This window comes from Rattus norvegicus, chromosome 6 (genome assembly GCF_021556685.1).
Source record: "Rattus norvegicus strain SHRSP/BbbUtx chromosome 6, alternate assembly SHRSP_T2T, whole genome shotgun sequence".
Taxonomy (NCBI): domain Eukaryota; kingdom Metazoa; phylum Chordata; class Mammalia; order Rodentia; family Muridae; genus Rattus; species Rattus norvegicus.
The window spans coordinates 56,867,088-56,885,798 of NC_141539.1; the positions used below are offsets into that span (position 1 = coordinate 56,867,088).

At 39.8% G+C, this 18,711-nt stretch overlaps 1 protein-coding gene and 1 pseudogene across 1 annotated transcript; one reads left to right on the forward strand and one right to left on the reverse strand.

The window, feature by feature from the left end:
• Positions 1-5,576: 5,576 nt before the first annotated feature.
• Positions 5,577-6,465, forward strand: Ferd3l (Fer3-like bHLH transcription factor). Its single transcript, NM_001108980.1, is given in 1 exon segment — positions 5,577-6,465. A coding segment is annotated over 1 exon segment (501 nt). The 5' UTR covers positions 5,577-5,632; the 3' UTR covers positions 6,134-6,465.
• A 1,684-nt stretch (positions 6,466-8,149) lies between these two features.
• On the reverse strand, positions 8,150-8,515 carry Pin4-ps3 (peptidylprolyl cis/trans isomerase, NIMA-interacting 4, pseudogene 3; annotated as a pseudogene).
• Positions 8,516-18,711: the final 10,196 nt, after the last annotated feature.

The following is an 18,711-nucleotide window of genomic DNA, read 5'->3' on the forward strand; positions in this document are numbered from 1 at the left end:
AAGCATACTCAGAGTGAGTAGTGGTCAGATGGAGATGCAAGGTTGCAGGAGAAGCCTTTCGGGATGTTTGTAATGTTTTCTGTGCATTTAGTACTTCCGACACAGGTGCCATCATTTGGTGAAATAGTCACAAGCAATGCAGTTCATGTATTTCTCCTTATTCTATCTGAAACTTCAGTAAAGGCATTCTATTGTGGTTTAGACACTGCTTTCATGAGTATGTTCACTTCCTAAAGATTAATTGATATTCACGTTTATAATTCATTAACTTAAGGAATACATTACAAACTCCAAAGCAAGCTTGCATAACATGTAAGTAGAAAAATGTAAACATATATACATTTTTTACCTATAAATTAGCCATGGCCACTGTGATACAGATTTGAAATAGAATAGAAAGAGTGCGATTGGCTAAGATCAAAAACTCAGGTGACAGCAGATGCTGGCGAGGATGTGGAGAAAGAGGAACACTCCTCCATTGTTGGTGGGGTTGCAGACTGGTAAAACCATTCTGGAAATCAGTCTGGAGGTTCCTCAGAAAATTGGACATTGAACTGCCTGAGGATCCAGCTATACCTCTCTTGGGCATATACCCAAAAGATGCCTCAACATATAAAAGAGACACGTGCTCCACTATGTTCATCGCAGCCTTATTTATAATAGCCAGAAAATGGAAAGAACCCAGATGCCCTTCAACAGAGGAATGGATACAGAAAATGTGGTACATCTACACAATGGAATATTACTCAGCTATCAAAAACAACGAGTTTATGAAATTCGTAGGCAAATGGTTGGAACTGGAAAATATCATCCTGAGTGAGCTAACCCAATCACAGAAAGACATACATGGTATGCACTCATTGATAAGTGGCTATTAGCCCAAATGCTTGAATTACCCTAGATCCCTAGAACAAACGAAACTCAAGACGGATGATCAAAATGTGAATGCTTCACTCCTTCTTTAAATGAGGAAAAAGAATACCCTTGGCAGGGAAGGGAGAGGGCAAAGATTAAAACAGAGACTGAAGGAACACCCATTCAGAGCCTGCCCCACATGTGGCCCATACATATACAGCCACCCAATTAGACAAGATGGATGAAGCAAAGAAGTGCAGACCGACAGGAGCCGGATGTAGATCGCTCCTGAGAGACACAGCCAGAATACAGCAAATACAGAGGCGAATGCCAGCAGCAAACCACTGAACTGAGAATAGGTCCCCTATTGAAGGAATCAGAGAAAGAACTGGAAGAGCTTGAAGGGGCTCGAGACCCCAAAAGTACAACAATGCCAAGCAACCAGAGCTTCCAGGGACTAAGCCACTACCTAAAGACTATACATGGACTGACCCTGGACTCTGACCCCATAGGTAGCAATGAATATCCTAGTAAGAGCACCAGTGGAAGGGGAAGCCCTGGGTCCTGCTAAGACTGAACCCCCAGTGAACTAGTCTATGGGGGGAGGGCGGCAATGGGGGGAGGGTTGGGAGGGGAACACCCATAAGGAAGGGGAGGGGGGAGGGGGATGTTTGCCCGGAAACCGGGAAAGGTAATAACACTCGAAATGTATATAAGAAATACTCAAGTTAATAAAAAAAAAATGAAAAAAAAAAAAAAAGAAAGAGGGCACAAAACCCTTCTTCATGTTAGAGCAAGAGCTTCTAAGACACTCTCCCTGGGAGCATGACAAACGTTTATCTTTGATATGCTCCTCGGCAGCTGACTGTTTACCAAGTGCACAGTGCTTGAGAATACCAGAAGTAATATAAAAATGGGGCACAATAATTATTAATAGTTTAATAATTTTAATATTTTTTTTAAATCTACCTTTCTTTACTTATTAATTTTAAAAGTCTCTCTAAACCCCTTTGGAACTTTTGTTCCAGTTCCTTGGTTGCTTGAATTTTGCTTTGACTCTGAATTTACAAAGATATTGTAAGTAAACCTGGAGATTCTCTGGAGAAATGCAGATACAAGCAACGTAACTGATTCAGTTTCATGTTGACCGCTAAGGGATTCTCAGCAAAGTTTCCGAAAGTCCTGATATAGATTTCCAAAACTCATGCACTGCATCCCTGGAACCCAGAGGAACTCAACCTCGTTAATTTAGATTCCTTTCAGCAGCACTGGATTATTATTTTTAATGATTATTTTTAATAATTATTTTAATGTTTGTTTATTAACTTTTGTCTTAGTCAGGGTTTCTATGATGCACAAACATCATGACCAAGAAGCAAGTTGGGGAGGAAAGGGTTTATTCAGCTTACACTTCTACATTGCTGTTCATCACCAAAGGAAGTCAGGACTGGAACTCAAGCAGGTCAGGAAGCAGGAGCTGATGCAGAGGCCATGGAGGGATGTTACTTACTGGCTTGCTTCCCCTGGCTTGCTCAGCTTGCTCTCTTATAGAACCCAAGACCACCAGCCCAGGGATGGCACCATCCACAATGGGCTGGGTCCTCCTGCCTTGATCATTAGTTGAGAAAATTCCTTACAGCTGGGTCTCATGGAGGCATTTCCTCAACTGAGAATCCTTTCTCTGTGGTAACTTCAGCTTGTGTCTAGTTGACACATCAAACCAGCCAGTAACACTTTGAAGTCTAGAAATTAAAAAGAATTATTCTTTCCTGTGGATTGAAGTGATTAAATCACTAAGCTTTTTATTAATTCATTGTCTACTGTATAGGTTTACTGTTGGTCAGATAGCCACAAAGCTTTTAAAAGTGTATCAAAGTAAGCAGAAAAGGCCCATTTTATTTGTACATTTTATAATGGTAGATAAAAAGAACCAGTCATTATAACAGACTTCTAACCTTTTGGGCACTAATTGTTTCTGTATGATTAGAATCTCACAAGTTACTGTGGCACAAACCAAGGATTTCACTTGAGATTGCTTTGATAAAATGGAAAACAAGAACAGTCTTAACTGTTGCTTTGAATATGTATTTAGTAAGACTTGATTTTCTACATTTCTAGTATATTTACACAAATATTTCAACCCAGAACTGGACGTTATATGATTTTTGAAATGGCCATTCTCCTAACTAAAGAATTTTAGTGCAAAAATTGTTTCCTTGGTGGTGCCTCATTGCTTTCATCAGGTTTAATTTGAATTTTCTATTATGTTTCCTGTCACCATGTAATCTGGTTTTGCTGTGAAACTGATTCTTTATTGGCTCGTATATGTTTGGTGTAAGAAAACTCATAGACAATTAAAGATCAACCACAAAATTTACACAAGTATTTAGTGACATTTAAATAAAACAGGGATCATGGGAATTGAATGGCCGATACAAAATTCATTTCTCTCATTTACTGGTTCCTTAAGCATTGTTGATATTTCTGTGCCACTTCCCTGTCCTCCTCTTCCTCCCCTCCTCCTCCTCCCCTCCTCCTCCTCCTGGGTTTCATAGCCTGTCATTCATCCAACACACTGGATAGCTGAGGATAACCTTGAACTTCTAATCCTCCTGCCTCCACCTTTCATGTGGTAGGAGTATAGTTTTGCACCATCAAATTCAATTTATGTGGTGCTGGGGATCAGTCCTGAGGCTTTCTACGTAGTAGAGAAGCTTTCTACCAACTGAGCTGTGCACTTCGTCTTTTTCAGTTGTTCTTTCCTGCAGTAAAAATAAACCAAGTAAGCAATCAAAACAAAGCCCTTCCTCACCGTCCTATCTCAGAAAACTGTACAATCCTTACCACTGCTATCCCAATATCAATAAGGAACTTAAGAATAAACTCAAACAAAAGTAGTGGGAAATCTATTAAAGAAGGAGACCATGAAGAGGAGCCTGGATCTGAGGTTCAAAATGAAAAGAAAAATAATAATCCAATATTATGTTGCATTGCAAAATGATAAAGTTTATTTTAACTGTTATATAAGGGCATAAAACTGGGAAATACTGAGGGAGTAACATGTAGTGATTATATGTATATACTGTCTAACGTTTAAGCAACATTAAAAATTGTTATCTCTCTAGGCATTTGTTTACTTCCTACTTGTGAAAATTGCAAAAATCTTTTTCTTTTAATATTACTGAGTTCTTTAATTACCCTGCCATGCACACTAGAAATCCTCGCTTCGCTTACACACTGGAAGTGAAGAGGGAAGAGAACTCTGCTAGTAGAAATAGGTAGTTCTGGGAGCTGTCCAATGTACCGACTACGCTTATTCTTTCAAGGGAACTGATATCTTTCCTGATTCTCCCTGAAATCAGAAAATCTCCATTTACATATTTTCTGCTTCGAACTGATTTTTCAACGTGTTGTTTGCCTCTGAGATTTTTTTTTTTACAGATCTCTACACTGAGTGATTAGCTAGCTGTCAGTAAACAAAAAAAAAAGTTTTGTGTGAAAATTTGGGATATACAAAAATCAGAAAAACTTCTTAGTGAATCAAGTTTAGAATCTCTTCTACTTCTGTAGATAGCCACCAAATTTCCCTGAAGCACAATTCAGTAAGGTATAGCTTTCCTTCTAAAACCTTACTGCTGTATATAAAGGAACAACGGTAGCAGCCAGATCAAAGTGTCAGGGTTTTTCTTTGTTCAAGAACAAATGCTCGATTGGCAATTTTAAAGTCCGAAGGCTAACTCCCTAACAGAGCGTGAGCTGTTCTCTCTCTTATTAAAGCTAAATCGAAATTTTCAAAGGAGGTTAACAGGGGAGTGGGGGGCAGGGACTGCGACCACGGGGACAGGACGGAGTTACTTTGAACCCTAAGGGGTAATTAAACAATAAAGGGCTTATGCAGTAAATGTCTGGAGTCTCCATTTTATATTTCATTATCACCGTAACCCTTTCCTTCAAATACACCCTTCCACAGTAGAGAATAAGACCAGGGAGAGTAAGTCAAGTATCTCAATTGTCAGTCGATTGTAAAAAAAATGTGTCCAAGCCGACTTCAGAAGTCAGGGTCTGTAACCAGGCAGGGAGTTGTTTGCGATGCCCTAGAAGGAGAAAAGACACTGGTTCCAACAGAGACACTGGGGAATGTGATCGGCCCCCTAGCCATGCTTACTTAAGCTAATGGAAGGTCTTGCCTTTCAGCAGTCGCTGTGCTGGGATACCAGACAAACAGCTCCCCTCGACCCCTGGCAGGAAGGGCCCCTCTTCTGGACATCATTAAAAGCGCATGCCCTTGTTTCACATCCATTGGCAAATGGCGGCAAGATTCAGGACTCCTACCCTGAAGCCAAGGAGAAGCCATCACGGTGGAAAGATCTTGGCTTTGAAGAGCCAAATCGAAATTAAAGACCTACATGAAATAAGGAACCAGGAGAACATTGGATGGATACAGGGGTGAGACCAGAGGGAAAAAAAGCACAGCAGGTAAGAACTGGGGCCTGCTGCCAAGAAGGAACTGCCCTGTGTGGTGTAGCAAGGGGGAAATATCTTAGAGCTTGAAAGCCTGTCGCCTTAAGCCTTTGTGAGTGCTTAAACTTGTCACCTTCTATCAGCTCACAGAAGAGGACGTTTCCCTAGACTTCCCTCTCCCTGCGAATAATCCTTTTCAGTCTGGTTATAAATGCTAATGCTTCCTCGCTTGGTGATGATGCACAGCAGAAGTCAAGGCTATTAAGTAGCCCTATCCGCAGCTATGCTCTTCCTGCAAGAAAATCGACACTGAGCGATGGCCGCCTATCCAGAGAGCTGCTTGGACGCTAACGTGCTGAACTTCGTAGCAGATCTCTCTCTGGCCTCTCCCAGACACCCTTTTCTCTGCGAGTTCCCACCTGGGGTCCCTTTTGAGGACCAAACACTGGGGTTCAGAGAAGGAAGGGGGCTGTTGCAGTTTGAGGGAAGATACCAGGAAGTAGAGGGGGGAGAAGTGGACTATGAGGACCCGGAAGAGGAGGAAGAGGAGGGAGAGGGGCGCGGCCGAGTAGCATCCTTGCTGGGCCGCCCCAAAAGGAAAAGAGTCATCACTTATGCCCAGCGCCAGGCCGCCAACATTCGCGAGAGAAAGAGGATGTTTAACCTAAACGAGGCCTTCGACCAGCTGCGCAGGAAGGTGCCCACCTTCGCTTATGAGAAGAGGCTGTCCAGGATCGAGACCCTCCGCTTGGCCATCGTCTACATTTCTTTCATGACCGAGCTCCTGCAGAGCAAGGAGGAAAAGGAGGCCAGCTGAGCGGGGAGGGGTGGGACGAGAGACATCCCCCCCCCCATCTTGCTTGGCGGGGTGCGTCTGAAAGGCGAAAGGACCCTTGGCCTTCTGAGCCTAGGTTTGAGACGGTATGATCCCCACTCGCTGTATCTCTGCAGTGAATAAATTGGGGATCGCGCACAAAAAAAAAATGGCTAAATTGACAAGTTAGGAGTTCCCGAAGTCAAGGCTTTAGGGGGTTAGAGCTTCTTGCCTGGAACGGGTGGGAAACTGGTCCGCTCCTCCAAGGACCTTTGCTGAGCTTCTCTAAAGTCTGATCTCTTCTCCTTGCTCCCTTCAAAAGTAGAAATAATAAAACAGAATGCTTTGCTCTCGCAAAAGTAGTTGCTGCCGCATCGCCACCTCTAGCAGGGTCTTCACTCTAGCAAGTGCAGGTGAGCACGACTAAAGCAGAGACCAGGGGAGTGCTCCTCTCAAGGGAGTGCAACTTTCTCTGGGTTCCTTGTGGTCTGCCAGGGCTTGGTCCTCTCTGACCTGTTAGAGGGAAACAAAGAGGGTGTGAGTGGTGCAGGGACTGGACCAACTCTCTCTCAAGGGCAGCCTCTGAGAAGGATCGTTCTCCCTCCCTCCTCGCCACCCCTACACCACCCTGGTACTGTGTGCAGTGGAAACCGCCCCCTTTATTGATTCCAAGTGCACCCTAATTTGTCGCAGAGTTAAATGCAATCCATTCAGTGACAAGGCCCCATTCTGCCTTTTGCACAAACTCTGTTTTTGTCTTTCCTGCTCAGGGTGGGAGTTATGGGGGTGGGGAGGTCTCCCTCCCGGTGGTGCACTTTCCACACTGGCACCCCCAAGGACTTGGGATTAGCATTTTCAACAGTTGCCTGTCGGAAAGGGCTGGTATCTCTTAATGAGCTATAACAATCGTGTGCAGGTAAAACTATTTTAAGTAGTGGGTAGGAACGCTGTCTTTCCTTTTTAAGCCATCTAGAGACTATTGCAAAAAGCCAAAAGAAGAGAAAATTTCTGATGTTTTGAGAATGCCTGCAGATAAGAGGTCAAATTGAACCGGTTCATTCTGGGAAGCTAGCTTCCTAGACCCTCTGCTACCCCACAGTTCTTCCTTCTGAGTGACCTGGTAGCAAATGAAGCTGGGGCTTTAGGAAATACTTGTTTAAGTTCCCTGAGGTAAGGAACTGAGCTGGAGCACGTGATTGTGATTGTGTCCATTCACTCCAGTGGTCAATCCCAAAGAAATGCTTGATTTTGCCCCTCATCGTGCACTTGCAAAACGAAGTCATAGCAAGACTGCGCAAGTGCAATGTCCTGTCACACTAGAGTAATAATAACGTAGGAATAAAATTATACATGTTTATCCTAGAAAGATTAAAATTGTAAGTGTAAAAACTTAAACACCCACTGCTAATGCTACTAGGATTTTCATCTTCTTCCTTCTGTTCTTTTATTTCCCATGCAGTTAGAAATTCAATATCTGTAACAAACTTGTAATACTTTTGGATATTGATTTTTCTCATTTAGCATTGCGGGATGAGTGCTTCCTTAAATTTAAATACTAGATGGGATTTCCATTACTGTATCTTCCTGCCATCCACTGTATCATGACTTAATCTCATTCCTTTACAGACGGCTAGCTCAGGCATTTCCTTTTTAAAAAAATTATACTGCAAACTGGGCTTTTATAAATGTCTTCTCTGTTATAACTACCTGATGTTAGACTACAGTCCTTATTGGTGTGAATTTGGGAACACTAATGGGCAGAATTCCTTCCTGGGCTCTGTCAGTTCACTTTCCATTTCAAGCACAGGGTAGGAGCCTGACTGTGCCTGGCACCTCCTGTCAGCACCTAGACAGAACATTTCCCCTCAAAGGAGATTGTCATTCTTTTATTAGCCCATTTGATTCTCTTTGATTCTCACGTGGGTTAAATATACATCTAACAAAAGCTCACAACACATTTCTGAGATTCTTATTAAGGCTAGAGTGGTTTTTTTTTTTTTTTCAGTCTTTCATGTGATTTTATTTTCTCCCTTCAATCATTAATAATATGATATCCAGTTTTTGCCTTAACTGGCGGGCCTGTAAACACAGGTTTATCCATCCCACTTACAGGCAAGGCAAATGCTGCTTCTTGAAGTGGCCCCACCATAGACCCTGGGATCATCCAACCCAAGTCCTTGTCTGGCTTTACTTCACTCTACTGTGTGGCCACTTCACTGAATCTCATCCCAGACTTTAACTTTTCCATACCTTCCATGATTTTACCATGTTTTTCACATAGGATGTGTCTGACCTTTACTGAATTGTCAACACTTTTAGTGCCCTGAGACTTCTTGTCAACACTGTCACTCCCAGAGGCTGCACCTCCTTTCCCTCTTTTTCCACTCCCCGCCCCCCAGCAGCATCTCTTAAGCATGTGGTACAGTTCCAGTGTTTTTAATTACATATATAAACCAAAGTCAAAGCCGTGCAATGCTATGAAATGTAGAGTACCAATGCATTCATTTCCATTTGAGACAGATACTGGCATCATTGGGAGCTATAAGCCAGAAGCCAGTCTTAAAAGACGTGTCCCTGTGCTGTATGAATAGGATGGAAAATAGTCTTCCGTATGTTCTGATTATATAGGTCAGTAAGTCACAGGTACTTTAATATTATTCTGTTTTAGCAAGTAATTTTTCATGGATAACTTTTTGTCATCTTGTTTTAATGCACCGTTACTTCTTAGTTGAATATACTTGAAAAGTTATCTTCTGGGCATTCAAGAGTGACTGGCTAATGTTTGAAAGGCAATAAATCTAGACAGAAATGAATTCATATTTGGAACTAAGTCTCATTGCACCTTTGCATCGATGATAGAGAGGTATCATCGATGATAGAGAGGTGCCATGGCTTTCGAATGCCAACCCGCCTCCAAAGAACAGTGAATTAGAAGTTCTATAAAAGTTCTTTAAAAATAGTTTAAATTTAGCATTAGTGTGTGGCTAATAACGTTGGCATTATGTAATGGAATATAATCTACTAACATAGTAGTAATTCTCTTTGGATACATCTAACCCGATATTGCACACTTGCTTTATTTACATGCGCTTAAGTGTTATTCATTTTCAAATCTTTTAAAACCTTTCCTCCTGTTCCTTTTCCTGAGACTAGGCAAGATCTGCAATTGGCCCTCTTTTCCAATATTCTCATAGCTATGTCTTTTCACCAGGAATTCCCCCCCACACCTCTGCTAGAAGAATGTCAGAATAAACCGAAAAGAGAATAATTACAAATAGCCAAGGCAAAACAGTAACAAAACCAAGGATGCTCGCTTTTCTAGCACTCTGGAACCTTTACTGAAATGAACGGAGTATAAATGGCTTTATATCACGTTTCTAAAGTAATGTTGTATTTTGAGATACTTTTGTAATAGCTCGTTTTAATATGTAGAAGGATAATAGCTAGTTGTTTCTCAACCCATTATCGAACAGCGCTGAGTCAATAAATATCTGTGTTTATCTCCCCAGTTATTTATTCACTTAATAAAATCTAACTTTTTACAGATCATATGGATGGGTTCAAAACCGCAGAGGCTATAGGAATCTCTTCCTTCGGGTCCTTCTGAAAAAAATAGATACCAACGTATGTATTTTTTTTAAATCTACAAGTGTGAGGCTGGAGAGATAGTTCAGTGGTTAAGAGCACTGTCTGCTTTTTCAGCGAACCCAATTTGATTTCCAGTACCCACAAGGTGGTTCACAACAGTAGGTCCAGTTTCAGGGGACCTGACGCCCTCTTCTGGCTTCCACAGACAACATTGTATACACATGATACATTTGGGGCAGAGCACCCGTACACATAAAGTAACCCAATAAATAAATAGAAATGAAATCTACAAGTGTTTAATAAATGAAAAGAAATGCAGAGTTCAAAAACTTATGTGTGGTTGGGGGAAAAAAGAGTTTTTAGATTCTGGAGGAAAAACAAATCCCTAGGTGGTCTATAGGCCATTAACACCATTGGGTCTTACTGGGTGTAGTCAACCATTTTCTCTCAGTCATTTCTACTATTCTAACACCCTCTGCTGTAATCATAACAATTACCTGCTGCGCATGCGCAGAAGTTCTCGGCAGAAGTAAATGGTACCAAGGAGCTTATAAATCTAAAGCTATTTAACATTATCAATAAACGAATTGGTTCTACCACTCCTTAAGCAGTTATATTTGCATAAGGACTTTGCTCTTTGTAGAGTTCTCCGTGTCCCCGATGGAGACATCTTTTAAAGCATTCCCATGATCACTACAACGATGATGCAATTTAAATCATTGTAACAACCAGAGACTCTGGGAAATGAAATGACTTAATCTAAACATCAAATCATCTTTCGAGATAATGCGAATTATCCATAGCCCAACACTAAAGTTTATGTACCCTTATGTTTAGATGCTCGAAATGTCTAAACTTCTGGGCTTACTTTATTTTTATCTGTGTTCAATCTGTATAGTCAACGTACTCTCAACAAAATGTTCCTTGGTGTGTTACAGACACACAGTATGCCAAGATTGCTTCATTTTTTTATTATCTGTAGTAACATTAATAAAATCTCTCAGGGCTGTAGGTTTTAATAACTTCTAGTAGCATAAAAGGGCCTAATAGTGTCAGTTAAAAGAAAAACTACTATAGTTAATTTCTAAAATCTAAGCGTTATTTGGTCATTTTAAGTCTAAATACCATTTTAGATGTTGCTTGGAGGCAATTTATTCCTATGTCCTCTACTGACTAAAAATTGACTTTGGTCCTGAAGTCAGCTCTCTATAAATATCAGGTTACTATTAGTATTCAGACATGCAAACCATAAAACGATCTAAATGAAATCATGTTTGAAAGACGTAATTAAGCTTTCCAAGAAAAGTAAAAATAATTCCATCGACGGGGAAATGTTCATACTGATCAGCTTTACTGTTCACTACCCAGCTCAGAGGCTTAGTCTGGCAAAATTATCACCACAAATCAAACCAAACACACATCAAGCCATGCACAGTCTGTGCACAAACATGTAATTAAGACCCTTGGATTGGTGTCTATTATCGTATTTGTCAGTATTACCATTAGAAAAAAACACTTTGCAGAAAGTTTATAATGAAGTTCTAAAAGTACCGAGTTCAATTTAATAAGCAAAATCTTAAGACACCTTCCCTTCTCGATGGCAGATCTTCAAGAGGAACTTCAAAGGCAACGAAGCCAAAATTATATTTTATATTCATTGATCAAAAATGTACCTATATTTTCCAAATTCACAGTATCCACGCAAAACAAAAATATAAATTAGATCATTGTTTTATTTTTATCAAATACAGATAAAAAATTCTTCTTAAATGCTAAGTACTAACTGATTGTTTAAGTCAGTTGAGACTATCTTGTTAAATAAGATTTGTTCTGATGCCTTTAGAAAAGTAATATTTTTTTCTAGATATCTATAAGTTGGCTCACATCCACTAAAATTTTCTTGAACTTTGCCAGAATTTTGAGGCAATTCAGACCCAAGTCTGGTCAGTATTCCTGCGAAAACTAGTTTTAAAAAAATATTTTAAAATGTTAAAAAAAAACACACACACACGAGTCAGCATTTGTGACCATTTTGTTTTGACTTTGGGGTGTCTTTGAATCTGAAGCACAAAGCCAAGCCTGGCAGAGTTGATGGGAAAGACTGGAGCAGTGTATGATGGCCAGGATAACAGCAGAGGGACGAAAACGTCACATCTCTACACATGAAAACCTATGAGTTTTGACCTATGGTTTCTAAATGACACCAAGGTTTTCATCCTGTGTCTGTGACACATTCCTTGACCGAGTATGAGGCATGCGAAACTGTGACTGCGTGTTTAGACACTGCTAATATTTAGTAAGACCCTATCCTAAATTTGGCAGAAGGGCAATTAATATTTAAGAAGAGTCGGTGAAGCCAGGAGTGTGACAGTTATGGCACAACGGAAAAGTTGTTGATAGAGAAGGCTCAGGTCAGATTAGTGTGACGTTTTTTCAAAGCATCATCCACATACCTTCTCTCATTTAATCTTCACAGCTGGATTTCCACAAGACCTAAGATCTCTCAGTTTAAACTGAACCATCACTGTGCCATCTTGAATAATATTCCTTTTCCCCATCACTGAAAACAGCAGGATACTAGAATCCCTAAGAAAAGGACTGATGGCTACATATAAGCACCACATCACTTTGAAAGATATTGCCATCAAAGATCAAAAGCACCTTAACATGGTCTGTGGATGATAAATTATACAAAAGGCTGGCATGGTCTGGCTCTCTCAAAGGCCACATTTTACAACCTTCTATTCAGGGCTCTGTGAAGGAGATTTCCACCTGCAAACCACGAATGTAAATGACCTCAGTGCAGCTGTTATGGACAGGGGTTTCTGTTTTATGATTTCCAGTCTTCAAAAGGGGAAAAATGCCTATGAGGGTATGGAAATGGATCAAACAACTGGTGAAGAATGGGAGCCAAGAATATCAGGTAAACATGTCTCAGTGACGCAAGGAATCACCCTGCTATTTTATTACAGGTAACTTCGGGACTTTTTCCAAAGGCACTAAAATCCCAATCTATGTTTGTCACTGGTCAGATTTTTCAGTCATATGATCATATGAAACCACATACTTTAGAAGAATGACGTAAAACCCAGAAGAGTCTGAAGGAGAGCCACTAAGTAAATAACTGGGTAACCAAGTCTGGATGAGGTATGAATGTCCACGTTAATAAGTAGTAAAATTTACAGTAATATATCTAATACATTGCTTGGTTTGGATAATACATGTTCTGAACACAGTGTTCTTTTTTTAACACATTACTTTTATAACTATTTAAAGGCCACATCTTAGAATATAGATTTTATTGTTTACTGCATACTTATGGAAATATAAAGGAGTTTAACAATTTTCCCAGTTCGATCATCTACCAAAAAGATGTCAAAGATTTCAGGAACCAAGTCAGACTGATACAAGGCTTCAAAACGCAAACCACTACACCTAGCATATTGGAAACGGACAGTAGAGCCACGTTTTGCTTTGTTTTTTGAGATGTTGAAGTGGCACCCTCCCTCTACCTCTTTCAGGAAGAACTGAGGATTCATGGACCTGAGACCTCTCTTTGAAATATCAGAAAAACAACATGGATCCCAAATAACTCTCTTGGGCATTCTGTGTCACATTTGCCATTTGCAGTATTATTAATTCTAATGTCTGATTTTTGCATGCCGACACTGTAAGATTTATATATTTCTGTGAAGAGAAGTTGCCTGTAGTCTTTGGCTTACATTTCTTTTGCAAGATGAGTAACAGTCCTATTATTTTATTATTTTTTATAAGAGTGACTTTAACTTGCAAAAAAATGTCTGAACATCTAAAAATGGGAAACTATATTTAGATGTAGTGTTTTACGTAATAATTTACCACTTTGAGCCGGGTGTGGTGGCGTGTACCTTTAATCCCAGCACTCCAGAGGCAGAGGTAGAAGCAGGGTTTGAGGCCAGCCTGATATACAAAGTGAGTTCCAGGACAGCTAGAGCTGCTACACTGAGAAACCCTATCGTGACCCCCAACAAATATGTAAATAAATAGATAGGTAGATAGATAGATAGATAGATAGATAGATAGATAGATAGATAGATAACCTCTCAGTGTAGAAAGAATATTTTTAAGTATACTGTTTCTTTAAAATTATTTTTTCTTTTTTATTCTCTCATGTATTATATCCCAACCATAGTTTCCTCTCCCTCCCCTCTATCCAGTCCCCCCACCCTGGACTTCTCTCTCCCCCAGATCCAACTCCCCTCAGAAAAGAGCAGGGTCATCAACCCAGGGACATCAACTAAACATGGCATAACTGGCTACAATAAAACCAGGCCCACAGCATCCCATCAAGACAAGGCAATTCAGTAGGAGGGAAAAGCTCCCATAAGTAGGCATAAGAGTCAGGGACAGCCCTTCCCTCTGTTAGGAGTCCCAGAAGAACACCAAGCTATAATATAGATACAGACGACCTAGGTCAGACCTCAACAGGCTCCCAGATTTCTGTGAGCCATCATGAGTCCTGGTCAGTTGATTCTGTGGGCCTTGTTCTCCCGATGTCCATGAGCCACCTGGTTCTTCCGGCCTCCTCTGTAGGACACCCAGAGCTCTAGAAAAATCCTTTAAAATCTTTGATTCATCCCCATATGTCTCATTTGAGGGCTCGTGGTAAATGGCCTTCTGAAATATACTAACACTTCCCTGATAGAAAACATAACCCAACTCAGATATTCTAATGATGGAGTTGTAATTTTGGCCAAAGCCCTGTGCTGACTTTAGTTAACAAGCATTTGACAAGTGGTGGTTTTGTCCTTGAAGACTTTATTGGTATGCCTCGTCATGTCTTTCACCACCATTCACTTACCAAATCTCACCAAAGTCTATTAAAATTGGTGAATACACACACACACACACACACACACACACACACACACACACACGAATGATACTGCTTTGCTTCAGAATAACAAAACCACAAATTAAGCACCACACTATTTATTAGTACACTACATTTCATCAAATGTAATGAGCTGCTACTAAAGTTAACATGAAACAGGCTGAAAAATGCCCCAGACTCCAAAGCATTATACAACAAAACAAGAATCACTCCAAATTACATCCACATGCAAATACCTCAGTGCAAACCTCAGGGACTTTGCCCTGAGCACTCTCAGGTTTCTGCTTATTAATTCAAACCCATGATCCACTGTATGATTTACACACACACACACACACACACACACACACACACACACACACACACACAGAGTCAGTAAGCATATGTCCCAAAACATTTCCACCCAAATGCCTTCATATGCATTTCAGAATGCATTATGCATATGCAAATATTTTTACTTCTAACTAAAACCTACAGAAACGATTAGATTTCATTCCTTTTCCATAACATTTTGGGAGCTCCTGTCTATTTTGCTGCTGCTATCTTTTTCTTGGACTTTAATGATTATTACTGGAAGTTTCCATCTTTTGTCACAGAGTGGGTTTTAAGTTAGTTCCCATGTCTTTTCATACATTGAAAACAAGCAGAGGAATAATGTAGTTCTTCCCCAAACTTTGGCTCCACACAAGTGAATCAGCCTGAATATAATTACTAAGACCAGCAGCTTAGACAGTGGTAGAAAAGGCGTCTGGAATTGCAATTCAGAAACCTACAGAACACTCATTGATTAGATGAGGGTCATTGACTCAATGAGAAAAACAGAATTTTCCCTGGGAGCAGTTCCTTCCTCCTGAAGAGATTCAAGAGCTGCAGCAATTCAGGTAATTTCCATGTCAAGAACAAGGTTCGAAAGGTTCATGAACACTTTCTAAACCTTGGCTCTGATCAGAAACACATAGGCAGAATATTATAAAGATTTTATAGATCCCTACCGCTTCCTACCACATTTCACTGGAAGAATTTAGCCTACGGAACGCAGGCTATGAATGCATCAAGACTGGGTTACAAAATATGTAACTCAGTATTATTTACAATAAAATGGGGAAAATAACCTAGATTTCTAAATTATGAGGTCTTATTAAAACTGATACAGTCCTTAAAAGTATAAATACGTAACAATTTGTGTTTCATATAGTATCAATAAATGATAAGAAAATATTATATAAAGCCAGACATTTTATTTCAGTTTCATATTTAATTTTTTAGAAATTAAATATTTAATTTCTAAATATTTAATTTAATAAATATTTAATTTTTTAGAAATATACTAGAGGGGGATATTATTTTGTACTTACTTGCATTTATCTGTTTGCTAAAATGCTTTTATAATCAGAAAATCCTAACACAACTTGTGAGCAGCACTCTTAATTTGAAGAGAAAAACCATGAAGAATTCCTGCTTCTTAATTCTGAATTAATTCAGTATTTAAAATGATGAGAAGACAGATTCTGCAAAACTTTCCTGCGGCTACTAGAGAGCAGAGGCGGCCCTCTCACACTCTAAAGCCACTTTGAGCACTGGCCGTTTGTCCCTGCAAGGACATCCACTATCCTGATTCCAACAGGCTATGTTATTGCTATTATTAATTTTTGTTATCACCACCATCACCACCACCATCATCATCTTACATTAAAAAAACTATATTATTTAGGCAAAGAATCACTTTCATTTTCACATTTGCCTTCAATAAAACACATGTACTGATTATTTTCCTCCGGAAAGATTGTTGAAATTAAAAAGAAAAAAACTTACATCAGCATTAAACAAGAGTTCATATTTTTTAAAAGATAAGCACTTATCAATATGATCTTCAGTTCCAATCGTATTGAAGTGGAAAGTTAGCTGGAAATGGAGAATTTTGAGAGGAGTTTCTTTTAAAACACTGTTGACAGCTGAGTTCATTCACTACTTATAGATACACACACACACACACACACACACACACACACACACAAACGCCCGCATGCACGCACACGCACACATGCACAAGAATGCCCATGTGCTTTTGAAACATTTAAGACAATAGCCCAATTCATATTCAAGAGGGTTTTTTTTCTAGTGTATCAGAATGGGAAACATATTAATTATATAAGAAAACATTAAATGTTCTCTTTGGAAGATGATATAGGGGAACTGACAGAAGTTTTATAAAGGAGCCTTCGCTTTGGGCTTGTGAGTGCACTTCAGCCAGGCCTTCTAAACAATAGCCCTACCACCATCTTGTAAGGATCAGATGAAAACTTCCCTCCCTGCCCATGGAATGAAAATGGAGCTACATTAAAGCCTTTGTCAAGGCTGCCTCTAGAGAAAGAGACAGCCTTGGAAAAAGTCTGGCTTTATGAATCCGTAAGCTCTTTTTAACTAATTGGAACTATTTGCTCCTCTGTAACATAAATGTGTTAATATCTGTCTCAGTACATCTTCTGGGTGATTTGAATGACATAACCCAAACTTTAGTACCTGGAGTTGTTCGGTGACATACTTGCTATTCAAGTGCTGGGGAAATCTATCTTTGTACCCTGCTCAGTGGAAAGTTGCAGTAAGTGTGGTGCCATGCTGGGTGGGAGGTGGGGGGTCTGTAGGGGAGGTGAGAGTAGGGAGGTGACAGAAAACCTCCCTAGGGAACAAACTTGACTGTACTGCTGGCTTTTCCCTAGGTTCTGGCTTGTTCACTCACTTACCTAATTATTGCAATATTGGGATTGAAATCAGAGCCCCCTATACGATAGACCAAGACTTTATCACTAAGTTACACTCCCAGTCCTAGATTACTTTTCAATTTGCCCTTTGTACTTCTGTGAATAGTGGGGGGAAAAGTGGAGTCTCGCTGAAAACAATGAGGAAACAGCATTTCTTTTTTATTTTTTAACCCTGTGATCTTTACTACAAAGTTCTCCTAAATATTCATAATCTCGGTGACTGATTAGCTTTATAAAGGATGGAAAACCAAAAAGGAATTGTAAGTTTTGTGTCTTGCATTTATCAATGGACAAGTTTTGCTTTGTTGGAATTAGCTCCCTTGGGATTAACAGGAGCATATTCTAGGAATTAATTTAGTTCAAGTGGCTCTCACGTAACCTTCTGGTTCCTATGGAGACTTTTGCTCTGGCGCGCTGGTGTATAACTGCTTCCTCACCTTTCATTTCCTGAAATAGCACCAAGTACAGTATCTGAATTTTGACTAATATAAATCAAAGTACATGCCTTTCTTTTCAGTAAAGTCCACTATTTCAACACGTGTGCAGGATTTTCCTTTTTAATGCATTAGACATCTGTTACTACTAATGGGGATAAAATATCATGTGTTAAAAAACAATAAAACGTATTAAAAGCAGTACTCATTTTAAATATTTATAAATTATTTGCATTAGAGATATGTGTTGGGTTTTTTCCCCCTTGGTTATGGCAGAGTTTTCTAGTGACAAATATGCAAATTACATGAAAGTAAATATGCAGGTAGAAAGGAATGTGAAATAAAGTGTCGGGAGTTCCATTGCCAGATACTAGCACATCCTCCTAGACAGTAAATGTTGAGTGTTACCCATTTTCCATGTTGCGGTCCTGTTCTCCCCTCACTGTAATTTCCTTAGGTCTAATAGGAAATAAACCCAGAGGATTGCCTAAAAATTGGAGTTTCATTTGAAATGGTATGCACGTTCTTAACTAATACATGACTCACCTCTCTCTCTCTCTCTCTCTCTCTCTTTCTCTCTCTCTCTCTCTCTCTCTCTGTGTGTGTGTGTGTGTGTTTGTGTGTGTGTTTGTGTGTGTGTTTGTGTGTGTGTGTGTGTGTGTGTGTGTGTGTGTGTGTATGTGTGTACTACCTAGTGTTATAATGAGATGTTCAGGCTTTGGGCTTTCTTTCAGGCAGTGCATCTCATAAAGTCCCTGCTTTAATTAAGCGTAATATATCCTGTCCTTTAAAGACTCCTACTTCAGATTGTTTATCGTATTCATGATGCTCGAAGAGTGCAAGGGAGAGAGGAATACATTGCCCTTTTTTCAGTTCTCATTCTGGTCTTCTGCCCACACTTATGCCACTACCTTTACACTGGATCTC